The following is a 26,212-nucleotide window of genomic DNA, read 5'->3' on the forward strand; positions in this document are numbered from 1 at the left end:
ACAATTTTTTTTTATATCACTTATTAAAAAATTATATTTATAAAGAAAACATAAATTAGATTACAAATTTTGATTAAAACAAAATTCTCGTGCGGATGTACGAGGTAAAATCTAGTTGTACTTTAGAAGGAAAGACAACACTCATTTGATAATAGTAATTTGGAATAAAATTTTGCTTTATTTTTTTATGGTTATAAAGTCCTGAGTCGATGTTTGGACAACCCCAAATTCGGGATCAAAGCATATAATATAGTTATGTTCCAAATACTATTCAAATCTACGATTGTAAACTTCATCCTTGGTTGTTTTCCACTCAAATTAGTGATATTTGGTTTTAGAATCAAATCAGCATTACATCCATCCTATAATTCAACAAATATGCATATAGTAAAAACGAGAATCTGTTAGAGTAACATATCTTTACTTTAGATTGAATCCAATTTTACAGAGTAAATATTTTTAATTGTAGATATTATAAATATTAGTGAATCCAATTTTATAATGTAACATATCTTTAATTTCTAGAGATTATAAATATTAGTGAATCCAATTTTATAAAGTAACATATCTTTAATTCTAGAGAATATAAATTTTAGTGAATCCAATTTTATATAGAAAAATATTTATAGGAATCCATCATATAATATATATATATATATATATTCAATTTCTTTATATATATATATATATATGTGGGAAGGCTTTTGAGAACTATTCAATTTCATCCGCATATATTATAAAACTAAATACAAAATGGCTTCATCGAGCAAATGCTTATTCCTTGTGTTCTTATGTCTGGTTGTTCTACTTACCTCAGGTATGCCAAAAGGATTATATATATTATGCTTTTGTGTTGATTATATTTTCTTTTTATTTATTATTATAATGTCTATTTATACGTGAGCCACTTAAAAAGTTGGAAGAATTTTTTTTTGTCAAAACCTCCGTAGTGCAGGAGCTATATTTTTTTCAGCTTATTTTTTTATGTTGTTTTATTAGTTGATTGTGTCTCTTTTTTCATTTACGGTGAGCTTTTTTTTCTACAACGGACGAATTCTTAAATAGTTAGTTTAGATTTCGTAAGGTGATGAAGCCAGTGCTCTTTTTCTAGTTTGTGGATTTCTTGTAGTAGATCTGGTTGTTTTATAATTTATTAAAATACAATGAAAACCAGTGAAATCCAACAATTTAAAATTTAAGGTTTTGAAAATATATTATGATATGGCATCGTAAATGGAAAAAATCCATATATATTATATCAAAGAATCTTTATGTTTTTGAATATAATACTAATTTTTCGAAAATAATATAAATTCCAGAATCTACAAAAGCGGATCACGACAGAACTAGGCACATTGTCCAAGGTCCATGCGAGAAGTTTCCAGACTGCAATCAACATTGCCTTGAAGTACCATTTATAGGTGGAAAATGCATCAAATTGTCTCCAGATGCCACCTCTTTGACATGTATTTGTTTTGGATAATCTTATATAAGTTTTAAAAGATATTGCACATAAGTGCCATAATATTAATATTTGTTAAATAAATGTTGCCAAAATATGTTTGAAATAAAGATATTTTTTCTAAGATAAAATTATTTATGCAAATGTCAACAAAACTAAAACAAATTCTTTGGTGTAAATGCATTCAGTTTATAGTTTTTCTCAAAATCATAATTTATATAACTATATATTATATATGTATTTCATTAATATAATCTGAATCGGTTGAGTTTATGATTGCTATCTTGTTCGTCAGCAGAAACTTCCATTTATAAAAAACAAATGAATTCAAAGTACCGATTATTGAGTTCATATAATCAACGGAAATCACATATTTACAGTAGAGCAACAAATCTACAAATTGGTTTTGTATTACTTTTAAAATATATTTTTTGTCATTTTTTATAAAATCAGGTATAACAAAAAACATTTTGGTTCAGTTGATTGTTTTATAAGTTTTGAGTGGAGCGAAAAGCAGAGATAATAATAACAAAAAATCAAAGAATTTTTAAAATTTCTAAGAAATGATTGGTTGAATATAGTAATAAAACTCATGAAAATGGCTAATATACAAATTTTGAATTTAGATAACAACTAATCAAGAATGGCTTACTAATCTCATTCCGACATGTTGAACCAACGATCGTTCCCAAAAAATTAAATCGATATATTTTTGAATAATGGATATAAAATAAAATAATTTTAATGAGTGTTTATCGATAATTTGTGATTTTTTGTAGTCTCTCTACATATTAATCCGCTTGTATATTAACAATTATTTTTTCTTAAAACTCAAAACAAAACTATATCAATGATGGATAGTACCCAAAAAATTTGACAATAAAAACTTATTATTATTGTTACAAAGAAACGAAACTTTATTATATATTAAATTGTTGTTTTCTGCGTAAATCAATGATATTCATCTAATAAGAAAATTACTAAAAAACGTCTTCAACATCCTACTTCCCATTTCTCTGACAACACATCCTCGCCGATCACAGAATTCCAAAGATAAACACCATCTGTTTTAGCGGTCCAAACGCAGTTTTTCCAACCGCATCTATAGAACAAGATTACATCATCCCAAAACACTTGTACATCCATATGACCACCATCTTTGCTCATATAACACCAAAAAAAAGTTGAGTGAAACATATTTTCTCCAAAATTTCAAGAAAATCTTTCTCCAAAATTCAGATTATGTTCTCATAAATCGTTGTCCTTATCTCTTTCCGGGTGTGTCGCAACATGCCAAAACCTTACCTACCGACATATGAGCTCAGACAAACATTGTCCCCGATGTGGGGATCCCGAGGAGACTATAAACCATCTTCTGTTCTTGTGTCCCCCGGCGTTACAAGTCTGGGCGTTATCGGACTTTCCGTCCCTTCCGGGTCTCTTCCCGAGTACTTCTATTTATCAAAATATGAGCTTCCTCTTTCGGAAATTAAAAGAGATAGGCATGACGGATCCTTTAAAGGATATTTATCCTTGGATCCTTTGGTTTATTTGGAAAGCAAAGAACAAGAAGATCTTCAAAGGGAAAGAAATTTCCCCGGAGGATACATGGATACATGCAAAAGTGGAAGCAGAAAGTTGGAGGGTTGCGAACCAACCTGAGGACAGCGACGACGCTCAAGTTGAGGAAGTAGCCCTTCCACCGGACACGATTGCGATACCCGAGGTACCACAAATCCCAATATGCCGGATTGACGCCTCTTGGATCAATCACGGACATGTTAGCGGCCTCGGATGGAGCTTTGTGGATGGCGGAGGAATTGAACTTTTTGGTCTACAGGGATGCCGTAGAAGCCTATCGGCCCTCCACGCTGAGATGGATTGCTTCCTCTGGGCTATGTCCTGCTTGAGAGAGAGACGAATACTTTCGGTTCACTTTCAGACCGACTGTTCGGATCTGATGCGTATGACTGAGTTTCCAGTTGATTGGCCGTCCTTCAATGCAGAGCTAGACACCTTCCGCCTCATACAAGAGAGCTTCTCAGAGTGCATTTTATCTTATATTCCGAGGGATCTAAATGTCCGGGCGGATAGTTTTGCAAAACGAGCTCGAGCAAGAGGAGTTATCTTTTCCCAAATCGATCATAACGAGCTAATTGATGGTGGTCCACGGATCACTAACACGACGGGCCAAATGTGATTGTAATTGATGGGTAGTGGAAAAAAAAAAATCGTTGTCCTTAGAATTACAATGGATGAAAAGAGTTTCACCAGTGGTCAAACCGTTGGTCACCTGGACTTGCCACTCGGAAATCTTCAGGACTATGACGTGTCTCGTTGTAGTGCGGCCGGCTAAGAAAGACTAAAGAAATGTAAATAGCCAAGAGAAATGGTGTGATATTGTTCATACTTTTGTCTCAAATAATAATAGTAAACATTTGTGAATAATTTTTGTTCTTGGTTCTTTCTTTTTATAATAGAATAGCGAAATGGTACACGATTAATTAAATTCTAAAGTTACTGCATTGCATTAATGATGAGTCATGCTCTAAATTATTTATGTGATCATGGATTGATTATAATTGAAGATGAAAGGTTTGACTGATATATTGATCAAGTTAATATATTAAGAAGAAAATTTGAACGTTATGATCTAATTTTTTAGTTATCAATTTATTATTTATGCTGGATACACAAACATAATCGACTAATATTTTTTTTATTAAGTTTACGATCCAGAGTAATTTCAAATCTACAACTGAATAAAAAAAGCTAATCTAGAATTTTAAATCTATACACTCGAATGTTTCTGTCAAAAAAATGTTAAGGTAACTTTTGTTAAAATATGATCAGCATCGTCCGGTATTTATCTCTAATAAAAATAGTGTTTCATAAAACTTATTTTTTTTAAAAATATTCTTCTCACTACTACTTTCCCTATAAAAAAATTATGTTCACTACTACTTTCTCACTATCCATTGTGCTAATAAAAGTTGATTCTTTCTTTGCATGGAAAGAACACCATCACAACTACAAACACTACAAGAAAACAATCGTTTTCCAACGGTCTGTAACGACGGTTTAAAAATCATCGAAAACATACAACGATTTTACGACGATTTTACGTAGGAAAAAACAAAACGTCGTAAAACCGTCGTAAAAAAAAATCGTCGTAACTTCGACGTATAATTTACGACGCTTTACGACGATTATACATCAATAAAAATAGATTTGATATTAATTGCAAAATCGTCGTAAATTGGATGTAACATTACAACGAATATACGATGATTTATATCCGATGTACAATTACGACGATTTTACATCGACAAAGAAGGTAGGCAAGGAACATTTAAAACATGTTTACCTAACTAATGTCGATGAAATATTTTATCGCACAATCGACGTAAAATCGTCGTCATATGAAGGTTGGATGTAAAAGCGATGTAAAAAATCATCGTAAAAGCGTTGTAAAGTCTGAAATTTTGTTATAAATACATCTTCATTCCTTCTTTCATTCACAACACATCATCATTCAAACATAAGAGCATCAACATCCTGGAGACCCATTTTAGGTGTCTTAAACCTTAGTATAGTGTTGTAAATCCTGATATATTGGGTTGTCTATTGGGTGTTCCATGAGTTACTACTAGGTCCAATGGCAAAAATAACGACAACCTCCATGTATTTCACTCGGGGCTATGTTTTTCACACATATCGTCACGGTGCAAAGCGGGCGACAACTAACTATGGAGTTTGTGTGAGGGGTGAAATAGATTTTGGAGTTCTGCAAGAAATAATTGAAGTGGAGTATCCTGGATTGTTAAAGCTGAAAACTGTTCTCTTCAAATGTGATTGGTTTGATCCAACTGTTGGAAAAGGGGTACGTCTAAACAAGTTTGGAGTTGTTGACGTGAACAAATCACGACGGTACAACAGGTTTGAGCCATTTATATTGCCATACCCCCGAGTTCGATCAACAGGAATCTCATGGTTAGTACTCCCTCTGTTCCGGAATAGATGATGTTTTAGAAATTTCACTCTTATTAAGAAACAATAAATATGTGTTGCTTTTAGCTATTTTTTTTATCTTTTCACTTTCTAAAATTTGTTTTTCACACACTTATTAAATGCTCTATAATCATTATGAATGAACTTTAGCTCCATCACTTGATACTATTGGTTTGTTTACAAATAAAAATTTATTACTTCATAATAATTAAATAAAATATGTTATTAAATTATTCTTGTAAAGTGTAATAGCATTAAATATTTCCAAAACATCATCTATTTTGGAACAAAGAAGAATCCTAAAACATCATCTATTCTGGAACAGAGGGAGTAGTAGTTAATGTGGCTCCGAGGGGCAAGATTGTAGGGGTTGAGGATGTTCCACTGCAACAAGACACTTGCGTAGATCTGACTGAACCAGATGTTGATGAGGAGATTTTCTTAGTTGACCCTCAGAACAGGCAAGTCGAAGATCTTGCCAATGATACAGAAGAAGAAGGTGATGATGAGTTTGCTGAAACCGATGATGACGATTTAGCGGAAGACGACGGTGATGGTGAAGAAATACTAGAAGAAGATGAATCTGATTGATTTTCATGCATATTTTTAGTGAATGTTTGTTATTATGTAATTGGTAACTGTGTTTGTTTGAATTTTTTAATGATAAAATATCGATTTTACGACGGTTTTACGACAATTTTTGTAAACCCTAAACCCCAAGTTTAGGTCTTATACCCTGAATGAATAGGGTTTAAGTATTATGACGACTTTACGACCATCCGTCGTAAAATTGTTGTACGTTTACGATGACTTTACGACCAAGTCATCGTACGTTTACGAAGATTTTACGACGTGTTCACAAAACTGTCATAAAATCGTCGTAATCTAGAAATCCAAGATTTTGAATCTTGGATATCTGATTGATTTTTAGCTATTTCACAAATGTTTTTGATAGGTTATCTTATTTTATATGAAAAGTATTCAATCTGATCAAAATCAGAAATTTGAAAAAAAACATACATATTTACAAGTTCCTGCATGTTTTTGTAAATGTTAAGTAAAAAGTTATATATTATATAAGATGATTTAAATATTTGTTATCTCATGTACTAAATCCGTCATACATGTAAAGTTATGAACCTATTGTTATATGTTAGTATAAAATAAGTTTTGCGTTGTCCTTTATGCAATAATCCTTTTGAAAGATTTAGGGTTTGATAACTATTTAAAAAAAAACATCATAAAACCGTCGTACAAGGGTCGTAACATTATGACGGTTTAATGAACATTCGTCGTAAAACCGTCGTAACGTTGATGACGATCATACATCTAACAGCCGCCGAATTGGCTCCACATCCGAGGTACGAGGCTATAAATGTTGACCTATTACGACGGTTTTACGACGGTTTAATGAATATTCGTCGTAAAACCGTCGTAATGGTCAAACGCTGTAAACAGGAAACGTGTCGTGTCATGCACTGGTACGATGGTTATACAACCAAATCGTCATAAAATCGTCGTAATGTTACGACAAATTTACGACGATCACAAAATCTATATAAGGGATGCGAGTTTTCCTCTTTCGTCGCTCATTCCTCACTTCTCTCTTTCTCTCTACAAATACTCTCTCTCTCTAGCTCTCCCTCCTCTCCCTCCTCTCCTTCCTCTCCAGCCTTAATTTGTAAGTTTTTTTAAAAGTTTTTCATTATAATTTATTTTTCATTTAAATTTTAATCCTTAGATAGATATAATTAGGGGAATTAGTTAGATTCAGAATTTAGATAGGCCTGGAATTTAGAAATAAATTATATAAATAGTGTTGGGTGAAATTAATTCATTATCCGGTCAATGTGATCATGTCACTGCAAAGTGAAAAGGATTGACGAACGGTCACTGTGATCATGTCGCTGCTAAGAAAGAAGGAGTGACGAATGGTCACTGTGATCATGTCATTGGCAAGAGGAAAGGAGTGACGAATGGTCATTGTGATCGTGTCGCTGATAGGAGAGTACGAATGACGAACGGTCATTGTGATCATGTACCTCAAAAGAATGGGAGTGACAAACGGTCACTAGAGAGAGTCTCAACATCGATTATTCGTCTTTTTCAATCGGTTTAACATTGACCAGTGGTTTATTATAAGTCGTTGGTTCATATTCTTGAATAAACCGTCTAGAAAAGTTGGAGCGACCGACCGACATGAGCTCCCAATTCAAAGGGAAATATGGAAAGACCGACCGACATATAAAACCTAATTCAATAAGAATTAGGATTGACATAACCCTATAAATATAGAAGTCCTAGAGCAAGGATGGACAGAAAAACACATACTACAAAACGCCCTAAAAGCTTTAATCCCGCAACAGAGAACCGAACGACCAGATCTCTTCGTACCTTCGCTCTCGCCAATCGTCGACGACTACCGAGCGACGGGCGATACCAACTTACTTTGATTTTCGATATTGATTGCCTGTAACTCAATATTCATTGATTAATAAAGATTTATCTCTTCTCGTCATTCCGTAGAACTATTCACGTACGAGCCGGTTAAAATTTGCCTAAACAATTAGTAATTATATTTCATTTAATTTTGTAGACTATTCAGATGGCTCCCCGGACAAAGATGTTCCACTACCGGGAGATGGTAGATCCGGACGGTACCGCTCCGTCCGCCTCAGCTACAGGGTCCGCCATCCTGGAGTCCTCGGAAACACAACGAATGGTTTCGCAACCGGTCGTTGTACCACAGCCTACACCGCCTCCACCACCACCAGCCGAACCAGCAGCACCAGCCCCAGCCGTAGCCCCGATACAGCCTGAACCGTATGCCTAATTTACGGTTTAGGATCTTCTACGACAACCAGGTCGTGAGAGTATGAAAAAACTCGATCCGGATCGAGCCCCGGGGACATTTTGGTACGAATTTTAATTTTTTTTCAAAATTTTTTTTAAAAGAGTAATATTTATAATTAATTGAAATATCTAACTAATTTTTTTTTACTGACTAGGTTTACGACCAACAACGCAGTCGGTCGTAACGTTGTCGACATCACCAAGGGGTTTTTCGTACAACCGCACACCAGCTGGAAGAAGCTGGATCAGGCAACTATTGACACTTGATTCAAGTGTTTCGCGGTAAGTAATTTAAATTACGATTTATGTTGTTATTTTTTATTTTTTACAATAATTACTAACTCTTTGTTTTTTTTGTTTCTAGCAAAACTAGCATTATGAAACTTCCGCACACGAACGTGTGGAGGCGGCCTTTAAAGAGAAGGTCAAGTTCCACCTCAACAACACCGTTTTCGACTGGAAGCGGAAGTGGGAGGTCAACGGCAACAAGGCCAAGCCGGCGCCAATGGCCGATACCGTCTAGGAGGGTCTGGTGCAATATTGGTTGACCCCGCACAACCAGACTATTGCCACCAAGTGTTCCTCATCCAGGTATTTTTGTAAATTAAATTAAAATATGTGTTTAAATTATAATATTATATAGATTTAATTAATTACAATTCTAATTACTATATTTTTCAAGAACGCTACTGACGATGTGGGAAATCGAAAAAACGTCCCACACACTTCCGGTCAGATTCTTTTCGCCGCGAGACGACTTATGATGGTAAATTTTTATTAATGAGTTTTTGTTTTAAAATAATTCTTATTTGTTTTATTAATAATTTCACTTTGATTTTATAGGTCGAAGAAAACGGGGGAGAACTTCCTCCGATAACGAAGGTCTTCGCCGAGACCCATAAGAAGAAGAACGGCGAATTCACGGATCCTCGGGCGGAGGAGATCTACACACCACCTGTGCGCGGATCGATGAGCGGCAGACGCAGCTCACTCAGCAGGCGCCTCCGACGTCTCCCGGAGGTAGCTCGGTCCAATCCACCCCGACACTCACGGTGGCGGAGATGGACCAGATCTTCGAAGAGGTAAGTGTATTCTTTTTCCTATTTAGTTTAATTTTAACTTTATATTGTACTTTTTTACATAAATTTTTTACATATTTTCAGGTTGTCCCTAAGAAGAAGGGCCAAATTTTAGGGATGGGATCCATCCGTGATATCGTAGTTGCTACGGCGACTAGTCATGTCCGGGCAGCGGATCCGCTTATCCGCCAGAAAATCCATCAGATGCGGACTCAGTATGAGACGAAGATCGACCAGTTGTATGGTCTCTTCGAGATTATGGGGGCCGACAACCCGTTGCTCATGGCGCAGTTAAACAGGGTGCAGGCAGCTGGAGTTGTCGGGTCATCTTCTTCATATTCTAGGAGGCAACCACCGGTGCAGACGGACGAGGAGATGTTCCGATCTCTCGGGGTTGATCCTCCTAGAGCTGGGGATCAGGCCTTACGACGCGTTTACGACGATCCTTTTACGTCGATATTACGACGAATTTAAACCGTTCTAGATTTTACGACGAAATGTCTTTTACGACGATGGTTTTACGACGATTTTGAAACCGTCGCTAGTTCATCGTAATAGGGCTATTACTACGAACTTACTACGGTTTTGGCCGTTGTAAAATAATGTTTTCTTGTAGTGAAAAAAAAACAAAATCTACTACATTTTAACGTTGAGAATCTAATTAAAAAAAAAAATAGAAGACCACTTTGGAATCAAATTTTCGTATTTGTAGTGGAAAATTGTTAAAAGCTTGATTTTTTTGGTTTAACACATAATTTAGAAACACCTTCACATTAAAAAAAAAAAAAAAGGAGAAGCAACCATGGATTCCATTGGTGGATTTCATCGAGAGGAAATAAATAGTAAACAATTTCTGGTATACGACCATCCAAATACCATCCAATGCCACAAACACAAAGCCTGACCTTCTCAAGCGAAACAACCAGCCGCAACCAGCTTCTTCAACCTCTTTTCTTATGCCCTGCTGCACGATGGTTAGACCAAGATTTGGTCATCATCCTGTACTTCCTTTGTATTGGTGCAACAATAAATATTTCAATGGCGATGCTGGGTGCAAAGGATGCAATATCTCAAATTTTGGTACAGACTATTATTTCTGTGAAGACCATCATTTCAAATACCACAAAAAATGCGTCGAGTCTCCACTTAAAATCAAATATCCTCTCCAACTTTATTTTGATTTTAGTGGCAGAAATAATGAGTGTTTATGTTGTGGAGAAACAGGGACAAATATGGTATATCATTGTTCCATTTGTCAGGTTTTCATGCATTCGATCTGCACGATGAAACCAATACCCTTTGTTATATACCAACCAAAAAGGCATGACCATCCCCTAACCTTTTTCCCTAGACAAACCTCTTTAACTTGCAATGTTTGTGGTTTGTTGAGAAAATTTTCTCCCACCTACGCGTGTCTCATATGCAACTTTGTAGCTCATAAAGATTGTATGTATTCCCCACATATTTTCAAGATATCACGTCACCACCATCGATCATATCTCCTACACTTCTTCTCTTCAATCAAGAGAGTGGTCTTGTAGAGTTGTCGTCAAAGGGTTGACTGCGATTATGGTGCATATACATGTGACAAATGTAGTGATTATGCTGTTCATTCAAGATGTGTTCTAGGAGAAAATGTATGGGATGGAGAAGAACTCGAAGGTGTACCAGAAGAAGATGATATAACACAAGATGCTAGCCCATTTGATATTATATCTGAAAGAGTAATATTTCATTTTCTTCATGACCATCATCTCCGGTTCGAGGTCAACATACTTTACAATGAAAACAGGCTTTGTCAAGCGTGTGTCCTTCCAATCTATGAAGGTAACTTATATTCTTGTATTGAATGTGAATTCGTCCTCCATAGAACATGTGGGATGACTCCCCGTAGAATACAAAATGCATTAGTTCGAGTGTGATGCTTGTGATCATGGTGGGTTTGTCTATGAATGTTACATAGGAGATTGCGCATTCGACTTAGATGTGAGGTGTGCTTTAATCTCTGAACTGTTTGATTACAAAGCTCATGAACATCCCTTGTTCCTAGCTTTAGACCAAATAAATAAACCCATATGTGAGGTATGCAAAAAAGAATGTCAGAAACAAATAAATTGCATCAAATGCAATTATATTCTATGTTTCAAGTGCGCTACTTTATCATATAAAGCAAGGTATAAACATGACAAACACTTTCTCACAATTTGATGTGGTGAAAAAAATAAATGAGAATGATTGTTGCGAGGTATGTGAACGTGATTTAAGAGATATAGATATACAAGTATTCTACTGGTGCAAGGAGTGTTGCACCACTTTTCATATTGAATGTTTATTTGGTGAAGTCTCATATATGAACCCTGGTCAATCTTACAGACTAAAGGGAGGGAGTTCCAAATTCTTGGCAAAAGCAATATTTCTCGACCATTTGCGATTTATATTGCAAGAACCGTTATCAAGACAAAGTATTTAAGGTAGACTGTCGCATAATCTCTTAACGGTTCTTTAGAAATATTTTTTCCTTCTTTTGTATTCATAAAACGAAGTTGTTTTCGTACATTAGGGTCATGTAAAGCTGATTAAATAAGGTTGTGAATATTCTGTAAAAGTAACCACTCCTTATAAAGGAAACGATATTCGTACTCGTTCTGGTTTTTAAAGATGTATCAACATCCACTCCCTTTTTTTCTCCTTTATATTTTGATAGTTATTTTCAGTAGCAATCCAATCAGTAAGAGATGTGGATAACTAAGAGCTTGCGTCGTAATATTTTTTGTTAAGTAGACTTGAGTCCTGATCTTGCCTGTTTATGATCTTCGCATTTCGGTTTGCAAGGAACTAATAATAACAATATCAATAGACTAGATTACCAAAAGCAAATCATTAAAGTAAATTTTTAATCTAAAAGCTCAAGCTTTATTTGTGGCTCTAAATAGCTGTCTACATTAGACCCAAGTTCCTAAAACCGAACAAAAACAAGAGAAAGACAGTGAAACATCATCATCATTCCGAGGTAAGACTTCACTTTGGCTCTTGCTGATTTGTTATTCGTTATATCATCTTTCTTAATTGGGGTCCGATTTCTCCATAGCTGCAAAGAAAAGGTATTTGAAAAGGATAAGCAAATTAACAAAAAGGATAAAGCAGAGAGCATGCGAAGCAAATGAACCAGGTAAGGAGATATTTACTGTTGTAGTTTAGAAGCTTTTCGATTAGATCGACATGAGTCATAAGCATACGCCTGCAGCAGTAACGGACTAAACCAATCGCATCAAGAGCATCTCTGCATATTCCAAAACATAAATCAAGTTGCAACTCATCAAACTTAATTTGAGAACACAAATTAATGTAGCTTCAACGCCTAAAACAAAAAGGGTTCAAGATTCAAGATGATCAAATTGCAACTCAAAATTTGAGAAACAAACTGAGTAATTCAATCAATCATGTAGCTTAACTTCTAATACGAAAGGAGCTAAAGATTACACTAGAGATGAAAAAAAGAGAATAAAAAAATCTCAGTGACCTGCGTTTATGCTTTTAGTAAAAAGAGCTAACATCTATGAACATGAAGATGATCAAATCGCAACTTAAAAAACCACAGATTTGAGAAACATATGGTGCACCATATCAATCATGTACCTTAGAAAAAAATCAAGTTGCAACTCATCAAATCTAATTTGAGAACACAAATCAATCTAGCCTCAACGCCTAAAACAAAATGGGTTCAAGATTCAAGATGATCAAACTGCAACTCAAACGCACCGAATCAATCATGTCCCTTAAAGTCTAAAAAAAAGGTCACAAGAGGATAAAAGAAAATGTCAATGACCTACCTTCATGCTTAAAGTAACAGAGCTATTATGAACTTCATAATAGAAAAACCAAGATGATCATACAAGAAACTACGCAATTTCTTCCACAATGCAAGGACATAAACAAAACCATAAAACCATCAAAATTCATCATCATAATCCCTCTCTACTGTGTTTATCCTCTTTACAACACTAAACGTCATCAAACATTCAGACTCTGGGCTTATTACTCCCATGTTCAACCAAATAACTCTCTTTCCAGTTTTCACAAATAGTATCATTGGCTTAAGAGACATCAAAATCCGCTTACCCTTCGGTGTAATCAGCCTGGAGAAGATCAAGGTATGTGTCCCATTTGTTCCCAATCACCTAAGAATCACATTTAAAGGTTCGTAAATCTCCAAACTTTATTTCAAAATTTAAAGCAAAATTTCTAAAAAGATATAAATAGAGAAAAGTGTCTGATATTTAGCACAAAAACCCTTGTTCTTTCTCAAAATCTAGAGTGATTTAAAGGCCTAATAAGAAGAAGAAGTAAACCCTAGAGATTTTTTGAATCTTCCTTGATTCGGAAAACAGAGACGCATAAAATAGAAAAAGGAGAAACCTTTCCACACGTAAAGCAACGAACAGGAATGATCATCGTGCACGAATTTGGTATTTCAGACTTTGTCCAAAATTTAGGGTTTTTCTCTCTCGCGCTTCGTTTACGACTCAGAGCTTCAAAGCAAGTGAGTTTCCCGTCTATGGCTTTATATCTGTATATACTACTTACCCTTTTGTCTTTTGGTTAAAACGATACCGTATTTGTGAAATCTGATAAATTAAGGAAAAGAAAAAAAAGAGATCTATCATTTAATTCTTCCAAATAATAATAAACCAAATGTAGAGAGAAAAAGTTGTCTTCTTCAATCTTGGGGCTGAGTGATCTGCTCGATTATTTTTTCCAAGCGTCGATCTTTAAGTTTTTTCCGGGAAAATCAAAGTCGGAGGAGGAAAGGAGGTATTAAACCGGAGATGTTGGAGAAGATCGGTTTACCGGCGAAACCTTCTCTGAGGGGAAATAGTTGGGTCGTAGATGCTTCTCATTGTCAAGGATGTTCTTCTCAGTTTACTTTCATCAATCGCAAGGTCTTTCTCTCTTACTCGATCAATTTGTTTTGCTACAAAAGTTTTTCTCTTTCTTAGTTTCCCGGTCGATTGTATTGACCGACTCTTTCTGGATCTAATTGATAGATTCCATAGAGAGAGAGAGAGAGAGTGTGTGTGTGTGTGTTGTTTTTTGAGTAATTGATCAACATCTTACACAGAAGAAAGCATAGATTTTGTAAAAATGGTTGTTTTTTTGTTGTTGTGTATTACCAGACCTGTGACTTGTTGGATTAGTCTATGTCTTGAGCTATTCTATGAGTTGAGGTTATGTATTTTTTGGTTCCAGCATCATTGCCGGAGATGTGGAGGATTGTTCTGCGGTAGCTGCACACAGCAAAGAATGTCCCTACGTGGACAAGGTGACTCACCTGTGCGTATTTGTGATCCATGTAAGAAACTCGAAGAAGCTGCGCGGTTTGAGCTGCGTCACGGTCACAAAACTAGAGCTGCAAAAGGTAAAAATCATGCAAAACTTGCGTTACATTGGTTTTGGTTTAAATTGGTTTGCATTTTCTTGCTTGATGTATCAAGTTTTGGTTTTTAATAGTTTTTTTGTGATTTTATCAGCAGGTAGCTCTAAAAAGACCGTAAAAAATGAGGATGATGTTCTTAGTGAGATCCTTGGCTCTGATGTTGATGTGTCTTCTTCATCGGAATCAGTGTCTAGTACAGACAGGATTACCTCTAAAGAAATGGGAAGCAGCAGTGGTAACAAAGAGATGGAGTTGGATGCTGTGTCAGCTAGTCCTGAAGAATTGCGTAAACAAGCAGTGGAAGAGAAGAATAAGTACAGAGTTCTTAAAGGAGAAGGGAAATCTGATGAAGCCCTAAAAGCCTTTAAGAGAGGGAAGGAGCTTGAGAGACAGGCCGAAGCACTAGAGTTATCGTTAAGAAAGAACCGTAAAAGGGTACTCTCCATGCGAAATGGTGCTGAGACGCAGAACAAGGCTGCTACGAAAGAATCTAGCAAAGCACAAAAGCCTCCACGTCAAAGGGGTAAAGGAAACGATGATTTGGCAGCTGAGCTGAGGGATCTCGGGTGGTCTGACGATGAAGAGATAAAACCAGCAACTGTTAGTTTAGAAGGCGAGTTTTCGTCTCTTCTCCGTGAAATTCCCGTGAGGACTAACCCACAGAAGAGTGTTGGAATTAACAAGAGTCAGGTTATTGCCCTTAAGAGAAAAGCCCTTGCGCTGAAACGTGAAGGGAAACTTGCAGAAGCTAAAGAGGAACTCAAAAAGGCTAAAGTTTTGGAAAGGGAGATTGAAGAGCAGGAGCTATTGGGTGGAGCTGATGAATCAGATGATGAGCTATCTGCGCTTATTAACAGTATGGATGATGACAAAGAAGATGATCTATTAGCTCAATATGAGGGGAGCCATGATTTTGACCTTGGTAACCTTGTGGGAACTGTGGATGATATTGGAGTTCATGGTGAATATGATGTCACAGATGAAGATATGGAGGACCCAGCAATTGCTGCTGCGTTGAAATCTTTGGGCTGGACCGAGGATCCTGGACACCGTGAGAATGTTCACCCTCAGTCTTCTCCTAATAGCAGAGAAGAACGTTTAGCTGAAATTCAGACGTTGAAAAGAGAAGCTCTTACTCTAAAACGAGCTGGAAATGCTGCAGAAGCCATGGCTACACTGAAGAAAGCAAAATTACTTGAGAGGGAACTAGAAGAAACGTCCTCACAAACTGTTGATACCACCAGGGTAGAGATAGGCACGAGCCTGAAACATCCTCCCAGAAGCAGGCTAGCGATTCAAAGAGAACTTCTTGCAGTGAAAAAGAAAGCGCTTACTTTAAAAAGGGAAGGAAAGTTTAACGAAGCAGAAGAAGAATTGAAGAAAGGAGCGGCTCTCCAAGATCAGCTTGAAGAGCTGGACAATTCCTCAAAGTTAGCTGCAGCAGGAAAGGCTATTCGTGAAAAAAGAGATCTTGGAAATGATCTGCCTGATATATCTACAAATACTCTGGATGATGATGGAGAGGTAGATGTAAAAGATGAGGAGTTAAATGATCCGAATTACCTCTCGATGCTAAAGAGCTTAGGCTGGAATGATGAAGATAATAATCCTCCAGGTTCTTCACCAGCAAAACCTGACCCAGTTAGTTCGAAACCAGGGAAAAAAACAGAAACTCAAGATGCATATGAAATCCATGGCACAAAACCAAGAAGAAGTAAAGCTGAAATACAACGAGAACTCTTAGGGCTGAAAAGAAAGGCTCTAACTCTGAGACGACAGGGTAATGTTGATGAAGCAGAGGAAGTTCAAAACCAGACAAAAATATTGGAAGCCCAGATGATGGAGATTGATTCAGGCAAGAATGTTTATGCTGACGGTGATCAGCTGAAGAAAACATCCACTGGTAATGGGATCAATGTAGCAGATGATAGCGTTACGGAAAATGATATGAAGGACCCAGCATTATTGTCGACTCTTAAGAATTTGGGATGGGAGGAAGAAGAAACCAAGAAAGAAGAAGCTGCCCTTAGCTCTAAGCAGTCTCTCGGTCCACGAACAGCAGCCAAAACGAAGGGACAAATCCAAAGAGAACTTCTTGACTTGAAAAGGAAAGCACTTGCCTTCAAGCGTCAAGGGAAAACTGGAGAGGCTGATGAGTTATACAGTAAGGCCAAAGTTTTGGAAGCACAACTAGCAGATTTAGAAACCCCCAAGGATGAGCCTATGAGTGAAGCTTTTATCGGTGAGCCGTTGAACATGAAAGGCTCAGCTTCGGCGATCGACCCTACAAACTACATGGACGTTGATTTGTTAGCACGATCTCAAATGGAGGACAAATCAGTCAAATCTGCTAGTGTTTCGCATGCTGCTCAAGATAGTTATGACTTGTTAGGAGACTTTATCTCCCCTGCTAAATCTGATTCCTTTAGCTCATATGGGATTAATGAACGTAGAGTTGTTTCTCAATCGGACCAACAGCAACCAAGTATGATGGATTTACTGACCGGTGAGCATTGTGAGAGGTCTCAAGTTTCGACAGAACAGGGAAAAGTTGAGACCAAGCCAGAGTTTGGTTTGGGAAACAGTCACTTCACTGAACAAACAGTAGCACGTAAAGAGCCAGAGCCGCTCACTAATTTTCAATCAGGATCTGTTCAAAATACATCTCCTCAGAGCACACTCAAACAAGAAATTCTAGCTCATAAGAGAAAGGCGGTTGCTTTAAAGAGAGAAGGAAGAATGAGTGAAGCCAAAGAGGCATTGCAACAAGCAAAATTGTTGGAGAGGAAACTACAAGAAGGAGAAAATCCATCTCCTGAAAAACTTGGACAAGATGACATAGTTTCTGCAACACATCCTCCTGCTCGAGAGAAAGAAAACAGTCCTTCAAGTTCAGCTCCAAAGCCAATGTCTAGTCGTGACCGTTTTAAGCTGCAGCAAGAATCGCTGAGCCACAAACGTCAAGCCATGAAGCTTCGGAGGGAAGGTAAAATGCAAGAAGCAGAAGCTGAGTTTGAGATTGCCAAAGCTCTTGAAGCTCAGTTAGAGGATTCAGCATCATCGAAATCAGAACCCGTGGACGATGTAGCAGTGGAAGATTTTCTCGATCCTCAACTTTTGTCTGCCCTCAAAGCTATCGGATTAGATAGTTCTGTGAATCCCTCGGCGAGTACAATGGACACAACGCAAGTTGCTGCAAAACCAGTGCGTGAAGCTGTGAAACCGAATCCAGCCAAGGAGAGTGATGATAAACAAGAGAGAAGTCAATTGGAGGAACGTATCAAAGCAGAGAAGGTGAAAGCTGTGACCTTGAAACGTTCAGGGAAACAAGCCGAGGCATTAGATGCTCTTCGACGGGCAAAACTCTATGAGAAGAAACTTAACGCTCTTACATTGAATTGATTCAGTTCTCCACTATAATTGGATATTTGTAACATAACCTCAATGTTGCTTAAGTGTTATCAGATTTGTAAACTGATACAGACTCAACAAAAGTTTTTGCAATAACCATATTTGTGTTGATGGAACTTCACAGACTACAAATTTAAAAGTTCAAAAGCTTCTCTTTTGCTTTCTCTAAACTTTGTCACGGTGAGTAATTGAAAGCTTCTAGAAAGGTTGAGTTCTTGTCTCATTAGATTAACAAGAAAGTTGAGTTCTTGTTATGGCTTGGATTCCCGGAAAGTAAGGGAGAATGAGAAACTAACAGATGGTTTTGACTTTTGAGAACCACAAAACTCATTAGTAGACGACGATAGGTTACTAAACCGTTTCCATTGGTTTCAACCTGACCATGATAAACCGGTACTGATCGCTACCTGATTTGCCGTTTTGCGGCTGAGATAACTAGTCAGCTGCTGACCCCAAACCTGTCAACGTACCAATAAAATTGAACCGGTCAATGTACAATAAAATTGAACCGGTTAATATACCAACCAAATAATATAAACCGGTCGTCCTCTGATTCATTTTGTGCTGCTCTAGAATTAGAAAGCTCACACATTTTAGTGGGGTTTTTAGTGTGAGCTACAGTAGAGATCGAAAAGGAAAAAAAAAAAAAAAAAGCAAAATCAGGCGAAACAAAAATGATGGCTAGGGTTTGGAGGTTGGGGTCTTCTTCTTCCTTTGCTGTTTCTGCTAGCGTTACGAGTATGAAGTTGATTCATCATCGCGCCGCCGAGAAAGGCACGGTTGCGCAGAATCTAGCTTCTTTGAAAGAAGCAATTTTGAAATTGGGAGGTGAGCCTCAGGATCATATCAAAGTCTTAGATGATGCGCTTGATTTTTTCGATGAAATGGTTCGATCTCTTCGCTCTTATTCAACAATTGATTTCAACAAGCTAATGGGTCTCATCCTGAGAGTGAATCGGCCCGATGTTGTGATTTCTCTCTATCAGAAGATGGAAATGCGTCGGATTCCATTTGATATGTACAGCTTCAATATTCTGATAAAATGTTTCTGCAGCTGCTCCAAGCTTTCCTTTGCTTTGTCTACATTTGGAAAGCTCACCAAACTTGGTTTCAAGCCTGATGTTGTTACGTTTAACACGCTGCTCCATGGGTTATGTCTTGAAGATAGGATTTCTGATGCCGTAGCGTTATTTGATCAAATGCTTGAAACGGATTTTTCACTCAATGTCATAGCTTTTACTACACTGATGAATGATCTTTGCCGCAATGGTCGAGTGTTCGAAGCAGTAGCTCTGGTTGATCGGATGGTAGAAAATGGTCATCAACCTGACGTTGTTACTTACGGAACAATTGTAAACGGAATGTGTAAGATGGGCGACTCTGTCTCGGCCTTGAATCTGCTTAGGAAGATGGAGAAAAACCACATCGAAGCTAATGTTGTTATCTATACTACCATCATTGATCGTCTTTGCAAAGATGGACATTATGTCGATGCTCAAAATCTATTGAGTGAAATGCACGAGAACAATATCTTCCCCGATGTTTTCACCTACAACTGTATGATAGATGCTTTTTGTAACAATGGTAGATGGAGTGATGCCGAGCGATTTCTGCGTGATATGATTAAAAGGAAAATCAGTCCTGATGTTGGGACTTTCAGTGCTTTGATCAATGCATTTTTCAAAGAAGGAAAGTTCACTGAGGCTGAAGAATTATTCAAGGAGATGCTTGCTAGGGGTATATTTCCCAATACGATCACATATACCTCAATGATCCATGGATTTTGCAAGCATGATCGTCTAGATGAGGCAAAAAAGATTTTTGATTTGATGGCTAGCAAGGGATGCTCTCCGAATATAGTCACTTTCAATACTCTCATTGACGGATGCTATAGGGCTAATAGGGTAGATGATGGGATTGAACTTTTCTACGAGATGCGTCAAAGAGGATTAGTAGCTGATACAGTTACTTACAACACTCTCATTCATGGGTTATGCCAAGTGGGCGACTTTAATTCCGCCGAAGACTTTTTCCACAGTATGCTTTCTCATGGTGTATGCCGTAATATCTTAACTTATAACATTTTGCTGGATGGTTTCTGCGATAATGGGAAACTGGAAAAGGCATTGGAAATGTTTGAGGGTATGCAGAAGAGTAATATTGAAGTTGATTCTGTTACTTATAATATCATCATCCATGGAATGTGCAAGGGTAGTAAGGTGGACGAGGCATGGGACTTATTTTGTAGTCTCCCCTAGTCCTGTAAATTGGGCTGTCCACAACCATGTGGTCTTTGTCCAGTTGGACCTTTTCTAATCTTGGACAAAAAATAACCAAGTCCAAAAAAGATCAAGTCCAAAAAAGATCAAGTCCAAAAAGAACCAAGCCCAACTGGACCATGTCCAATTGGACAAGACCATGGACAAAAAGAAATCTGATAATGAAATTCATAAGTAGAAGATTCAAAACTATATGAACGTTAATGTAAAGATGAATAATATGCATGATAATAAAAAGTAGAAAAAGAATCCAAAAGTAAAAAAAAAAACTCCTCTTTGTTCACTTAATACAAAGAATCCAAAAGTAAAAAAAAAACCTCCTCTTTGTTCACTTAACACAAAGAATCCAAAAGTAAAAAAAAAAAAACTCCTCTTTGTTCATTTAACACAAAGTAAAGATGAACGTTAATGTAAACTGAATTCACTTAACACAATCATAAACAAACTCCTCTTTGTTCTCCTCTTCTGCCTTGTTTCCTTAAGATTCTTCTTGCTCCTCTTCGACCTCCTCTTTGTTCTCCTCTTCTGTCTCATCCACTGAAAATATTTAAAACCATAACATGATGTAAGAGAAGAACTGTATTTGATATATCATCAAAAATCAGAATGATGAAGGAAGAAACTTACCTATTGGAAAGCCTTTTAACCAGTTTCTTGCACAAACCAAGGCTTGAACATTAGTTGGTAATAAAGAGCTTCTATACTTATTAAGTATTCTACTACCTATACTAAAAGAGGATTCTGAGGCAACTGTTGTTATTGGAATGCTCAAAACATCACACGCCATACAAGACAGCTCCTTAAAACGAGAAGAGTTGTCCCTCCAATATGTTAACACATTCATGTCTTTATGTGCAACCATATCCATAACGGGTTCATCCAAATACATATCAAGAGCAGACTTTCCACTACCACCAGCTTTTTGAGCAAAAAAAGCATAGAATCCCTGAGAATCAAACAAATTTGACACATTAGAAACATCATCAAAAACCATTGCTCAAACAGAGGTTTTTGAGACGCTTAAAAGGAACCTGATACAAACTGAGATTCACAAGAACAAAATTACCCAGATGGAAAAAGTTCCTCACAGCACCAAAACAGGAATTGAGAAATAAGAAAGAAAGGAGGAGCTTACAGGAAAACCTAGATGACACATCATAACCGGCAGAAACATAAGACTCATCATCAGAAGTCACTAGAAACATTCGACACATTAAAAACACAGCAGTTTCAGTAAGAAACTTACACTATAACCGGCAGGAATATCTTCTGGCAAAGTCTGTGAAGTGGCTGCAGCAACATTGTTTCTTTGGTTTTTTTGATAAGCTTTGAATAGCTTATACATCTTTGATCTTACATGTTGCAATCTGTTCTTACTGGTGATTGGATCCAAAGTAGTGTAACAGTATTCCAACACTGCAAATTTCATTCTTGGATCAAGAACTGCTGCAATTGCTAGTATGTCACTGTACTCTTCCCAATATTTGTCAAATTTCTCTTGCATAACTTCCACCATATCAGAAATAATCCCATCAGTAGACAGTTCATGAGCTCTCAACCAGTTTTCTATCTTCCAAACCTGTATAAAGTACAAATTTGCAGTCGGGTATGAAGAGCCGGAAATAAGCTTCGTCATTTCAGAAAATGGGTTCAAGAAGTCAGCTATCAGTTCTGCTCTGCTCCACTCTAAAGCACTTGGACAACTTGTATAACTTGGTTCTACATCAGAAAGGTTACCTAAAGCATCTTTGAACTTTAAAGCTCTAACTAGCATGAGATGTGTTGAGTTCCAGCGTGTAGCAACATCCAAAACAAGACTTTCTTTGCCTTGGATTCCAACCGTTTCCATGCAGTTCTGAAACATAATCTCTCTGCTTTCAGACCCTTTTATAAACTTCACACTCTCTCTAATCTTGTGCAGAGCTTCACCAATCACTGACAATCCAACTTGCACAATAAGATTTAGAATGTGTGCTGAACACCGGACATGGAAGAACTCTCCATTGCATACTAGATCTTTCTGAAGTTGCCTTTTCATAATGCTTTGCATAGAATCATTAGAAGAAGCATTATCTACAGTCAGACAGAAGACTTTCTTTTCTAAACCCCATTCTTTTAGCAATTCAATCAGTCTCATCGAAATAGCTATTTCTGTGTGTGGAGGAGGAAATGCAGAGAAAGAAAGAATCTTCGTCTTCAGTTTCCAGTCAGAATCAATGTAATGAACGGTTAAACAAAGATATCCTTCTATGGTAATGGCCCTCCAAAGGTCAGTTGTTAAAGACACCCTATTTTACTTTCCTAACGTCATGCACCTAACGTCATACTTTCCATCAGGTAGTTTACCACCTATTATGGTAAACTTTTTCCAGCACTTAGATACTCTACGACTAGACTTTCTTTTCTAAACCCCATTCTTTTAGCAATTCAATCAGTCTCATCGAAATAGCTATTTCTGTGTGTGGAGGAGGAAATGCAGAGAAAGAAAGAATCTTCGTCTTCAGTTTCCAGTCAGAATCAATGTAATGAACGGTTAAACAAAGATATCCTTCTATGGTAATGGCCCTCCAAAGGTCAGTTGTTAAAGACACCCTATTTTACTTTCCTAACGTCATGCACCTAACGTCATACTTTCCATCAGGTAGTTTACCACCTATTATGGTAAACTTTTTCCAGCACTTAGATACTCTACGACTAGAATGAGCTCTGGTTTTTCGTGTACCTTCATTTTTCTCTAAATTTTCTGGAGGTTCGGTATCTTCATCCACCACTTGATGATCCATTTCAGTATCCATGAAACAACTGTCTTCATCATTCAATCTTATAGCTTCCATTCTGTTGAAACAACAAAACAAGAAGAAGATAGATTTGTAAGAACCCATATAAGCAACAAGAACATACCACAGTTTAGTACAGAAAAAAAATCAACAAAAGTAGACACAAAACTCAATCCAGTGTTAGAGCAATGCATTAACAAACGGGCTCTAGCTTAGACATTGTCAGAACAAAGCTTTTTCAGTATGAAATGAAAATTCACAAAAGCTTTTCTTCTACAACTATGGAAGAACGCAATCAGATGATGAGCAATAATGTGAAACAATTCATGTTGCAATCAGCCAAAATGATTCATGTTGCATACCAAAAACAATAATATGAAACAATTCTATGAATCAAATCACCAGTCATTTCCAAGCAGATAAGCATTTCTAATCTAATCTAACGAATTCATCCAAATTGACCAAAGAGGAAGCATCGCCACAAGAGAAACTAAAACAAATTGATCTGTTCTGACATTAACAGATCCATTCGTAAAACAACACTTTCAAGCTGAAACAAGACATTGAGAAATCATTTGAACAAAAGCCCAGAAGAAGGAAAGATGGAAAAGGGAACAAAAACAGAAACTTTACCTGATAACCTGATTCTCGCCGCAGAGAGAGAGGTGAAGGAGAGATCGACGAAATCGAAAAAACTCACAACAAAAAACTTGCTAAACCCCAGGTCGACGAAATCGAAGAAATCGGTGAAGGAGTGATCGACGAAATCGAAGAAATCAAAGGTATCGAAGAAAAAAAAAACTTGGGCGTGACCAAACTGACCGCGGCTCTAACTCGATTTGGACCGCGGTTTCGTCGAGCGTAGGCCCAAGAGGACCATATCTGTGTTGGGCCTTTGTTTAGTCCGACCATAAAGCTATGAATTGGGCCACGCCCATGGTCAGCCCGACCAATTTACAGCTCTAGTCTCCCCCTCGATGGTGTGGAGCCTGATGTTCAAACTTACAGTATAATGATACATGGATTTTGGGGAAAAAGTGCAATTTCTGAAGCAAATGCGCTGTTCAAGAAAATGAAGGACAATGGATATGTACCAAATGGCTGTACATACAATACACTAATCAGAGGACATCTGGGAGCTAGCGAAGTTGAGGCATCAGCTGAACTTATCAAGGAAATGCGAAGCAAGATGCATTCACCAAGAAAATGGTAGATGATATGATATCTGATGGTGGATTCGACAAGAGCATTGTGGAAATGCTTTTTTAGTGATTGGTGTGCTGTTTCTTGTGTCAAGAAATCTGTCTTAATCTCGTTCCTTCTATGGTATGTCCTACTCAATTGTGTCTCTTTAATTGTGTTCTTTTAGGATGTTTCGATGCTATATGTGACATGAAATAGAATTCTGCAGAGGTTTCAGCTTCTTGGAATTTGCAAGAAGTTTCTCGAAGAACGAAAGGCGAGAGTGTCTGTTAGTAGATTGCTTTTGTTTTGTTCTCTCTTTAGATTACAAGATGGCTTGGGAATTTATTCGTAATCTCAAAACTGAATCATTATCATATCTTTGTTTCGAATAGCTTGGGTATTTGTATTCAGAGTTCTGAGGGTTAACTTATGAAAATGGAATCATTTTGTCTAGCAGTGGAGTAGACGTTGTTAATTATGAAAATGTAACAGAGCAAAACATAGTGGCTGTATTCTCAGTCAAGCCAAGGAGTGTGATGATAATTAAGGGAGAAGTGGAGGCATTAGATGCTCTTCGACGAGCAAAACTCTATGAAAAGAAACTAAACGCTCTTGCATCGAATTGATTCAATTCTCCACTTAATTTGGATATATTGCTTAAGTATAATCAGATTTGTAAACTGATCACGCTCAAAAAGTTTTTGCAATAACCAATATTTTTTTGATGGAACTTCACAGAATTGAAGACTCATATACATTTGGAACTTGACAAGCTTCTCTTTTGCATGTTTCCTTCCCGTAAGTAGCCATCAATAAATCATGTGTCATCATCAACCATCTCTAGAAAGCTTGGTCACTGTGCTTTTTGTCTAGTTGATTTGAGCATTATTTCAATTATTGAAATAAATTGCAATATCCATTAAGTTGTATTTTGGTCAAAATTGCAAAACATAATTTTCGAATTCGATTAAACTAATTCCACTTGTTAAAGTTTTATTTATCCTGCTCTAATTTTTTTTTGTATTAGATAACTTATTGGTGTTATTTTTTTTTCAAGTAAATAATACTACATTTGATTTGATTTATCTTCGACGCCTATATTTATTTTTTACCACTACAACACATCCTTCGATTTCCGTACACCGGCCATAAGTGTAATGATATTTTCTACAATAGTTAACACAACCAAAGAGAAAATCTTCTTGACACGGACTAAATCCTCCGAAGCAATGCTCGTCTCCTAATCCATAAGCTGTTTATTAATTTTCGCAAAAAAAAAATAAACCTGTTTATTAATAAAGAAATCATTAATCCAATATATTCATGCAAATGACAAAAGCAATTCCATAACTAAAAAGTTGAGGTATAAGACAAAATTAGCACCTGGAGGAGTATCAGTAGTAGGTGCCATTTGACAGTAACCAGAAGATAAAATGACCAATACAGTGAAAACAAATGTGATTAAAAAATCTATTGAGTTTGTTATGATATTCTTTTTAAAAAAAAAAATCTTTTGAGTTTTCTTTAGTTAGACTGATTATATATATACTATTACAAATATATTTTTTCTAGTCAACGATAAAGAAAGAAAATAATCTTTCCATTTATTTTCTTATAAATTTGTAGTAAAAAGAAAACTGCTAGTCTTACTTTCTTGTTTTATGTCGACAACAGCTAATCTTGCTTAAAATGTATTAGAAAATTTAAATTTTCTTTTAAAT

General features: G+C 36.7%; 3 protein-coding genes across 4 annotated transcripts; 2 read left to right on the forward strand and 1 right to left on the reverse strand.

Moving 5' to 3' along the window:
* Positions 1-12,268: 12,268 nt before the first annotated feature.
* LOC18009916 (DNA-directed RNA polymerase subunit 10-like protein) lies at positions 12,269-13,941 on the reverse strand. The gene is made up of 4 exons (XM_006391915.2): positions 13,822-13,941; positions 13,525-13,583; positions 12,591-12,685; positions 12,269-12,493 (listed from the first exon to the last, which is right to left on the reverse strand). Exons 1-4 carry the CDS (start codon positions 13,855-13,857, stop codon positions 12,468-12,470), a joined length of 216 nt encoding a protein of 71 aa, XP_006391977.1. The 5' UTR covers positions 13,858-13,941; the 3' UTR covers positions 12,269-12,467.
* Positions 13,942-14,048: 107 nt separating this feature from the next.
* On the forward strand, positions 14,049-18,362 carry LOC18009931. Of its 2 annotated transcripts, none has more exons than XM_006391916.2 (3): positions 14,049-14,345; positions 14,653-14,821; positions 14,937-18,362. In XM_006391916.2, exons 1-3 carry the CDS (start codon positions 14,232-14,234, stop codon positions 18,239-18,241), a joined length of 3,588 nt encoding a protein of 1,195 aa, XP_006391978.1. In that variant the 5' UTR covers positions 14,049-14,231; the 3' UTR covers positions 18,242-18,362. The 2 variants fall into 2 exon arrangements, with proteins under 2 accessions (XP_006391978.1, XP_024015413.1); XM_024159645.1 differs by having other exon boundaries at positions 14,050-14,345; positions 14,934-18,362.
* A 562-nt stretch (positions 18,363-18,924) lies between these two features.
* On the forward strand, positions 18,925-24,519 carry LOC18009487 (pentatricopeptide repeat-containing protein At1g64100). Its single transcript, XM_006391917.2, has 2 exons — positions 18,925-20,507; positions 24,273-24,519. Exons 1-2 carry the CDS (start codon positions 18,925-18,927, stop codon positions 24,517-24,519), a joined length of 1,830 nt encoding a protein of 609 aa, XP_006391979.2.
* The last annotated feature ends 1,693 nt before the right edge of the window (positions 24,520-26,212 follow it).

This window comes from Eutrema salsugineum, unplaced genomic scaffold (assembly GCF_000478725.1).
Source record: "Eutrema salsugineum unplaced genomic scaffold, Eutsalg1_0 scaffold_8, whole genome shotgun sequence".
In the NCBI taxonomy this organism is placed as follows: Eukaryota; Viridiplantae; Streptophyta; class Magnoliopsida; order Brassicales; family Brassicaceae; genus Eutrema; species Eutrema salsugineum.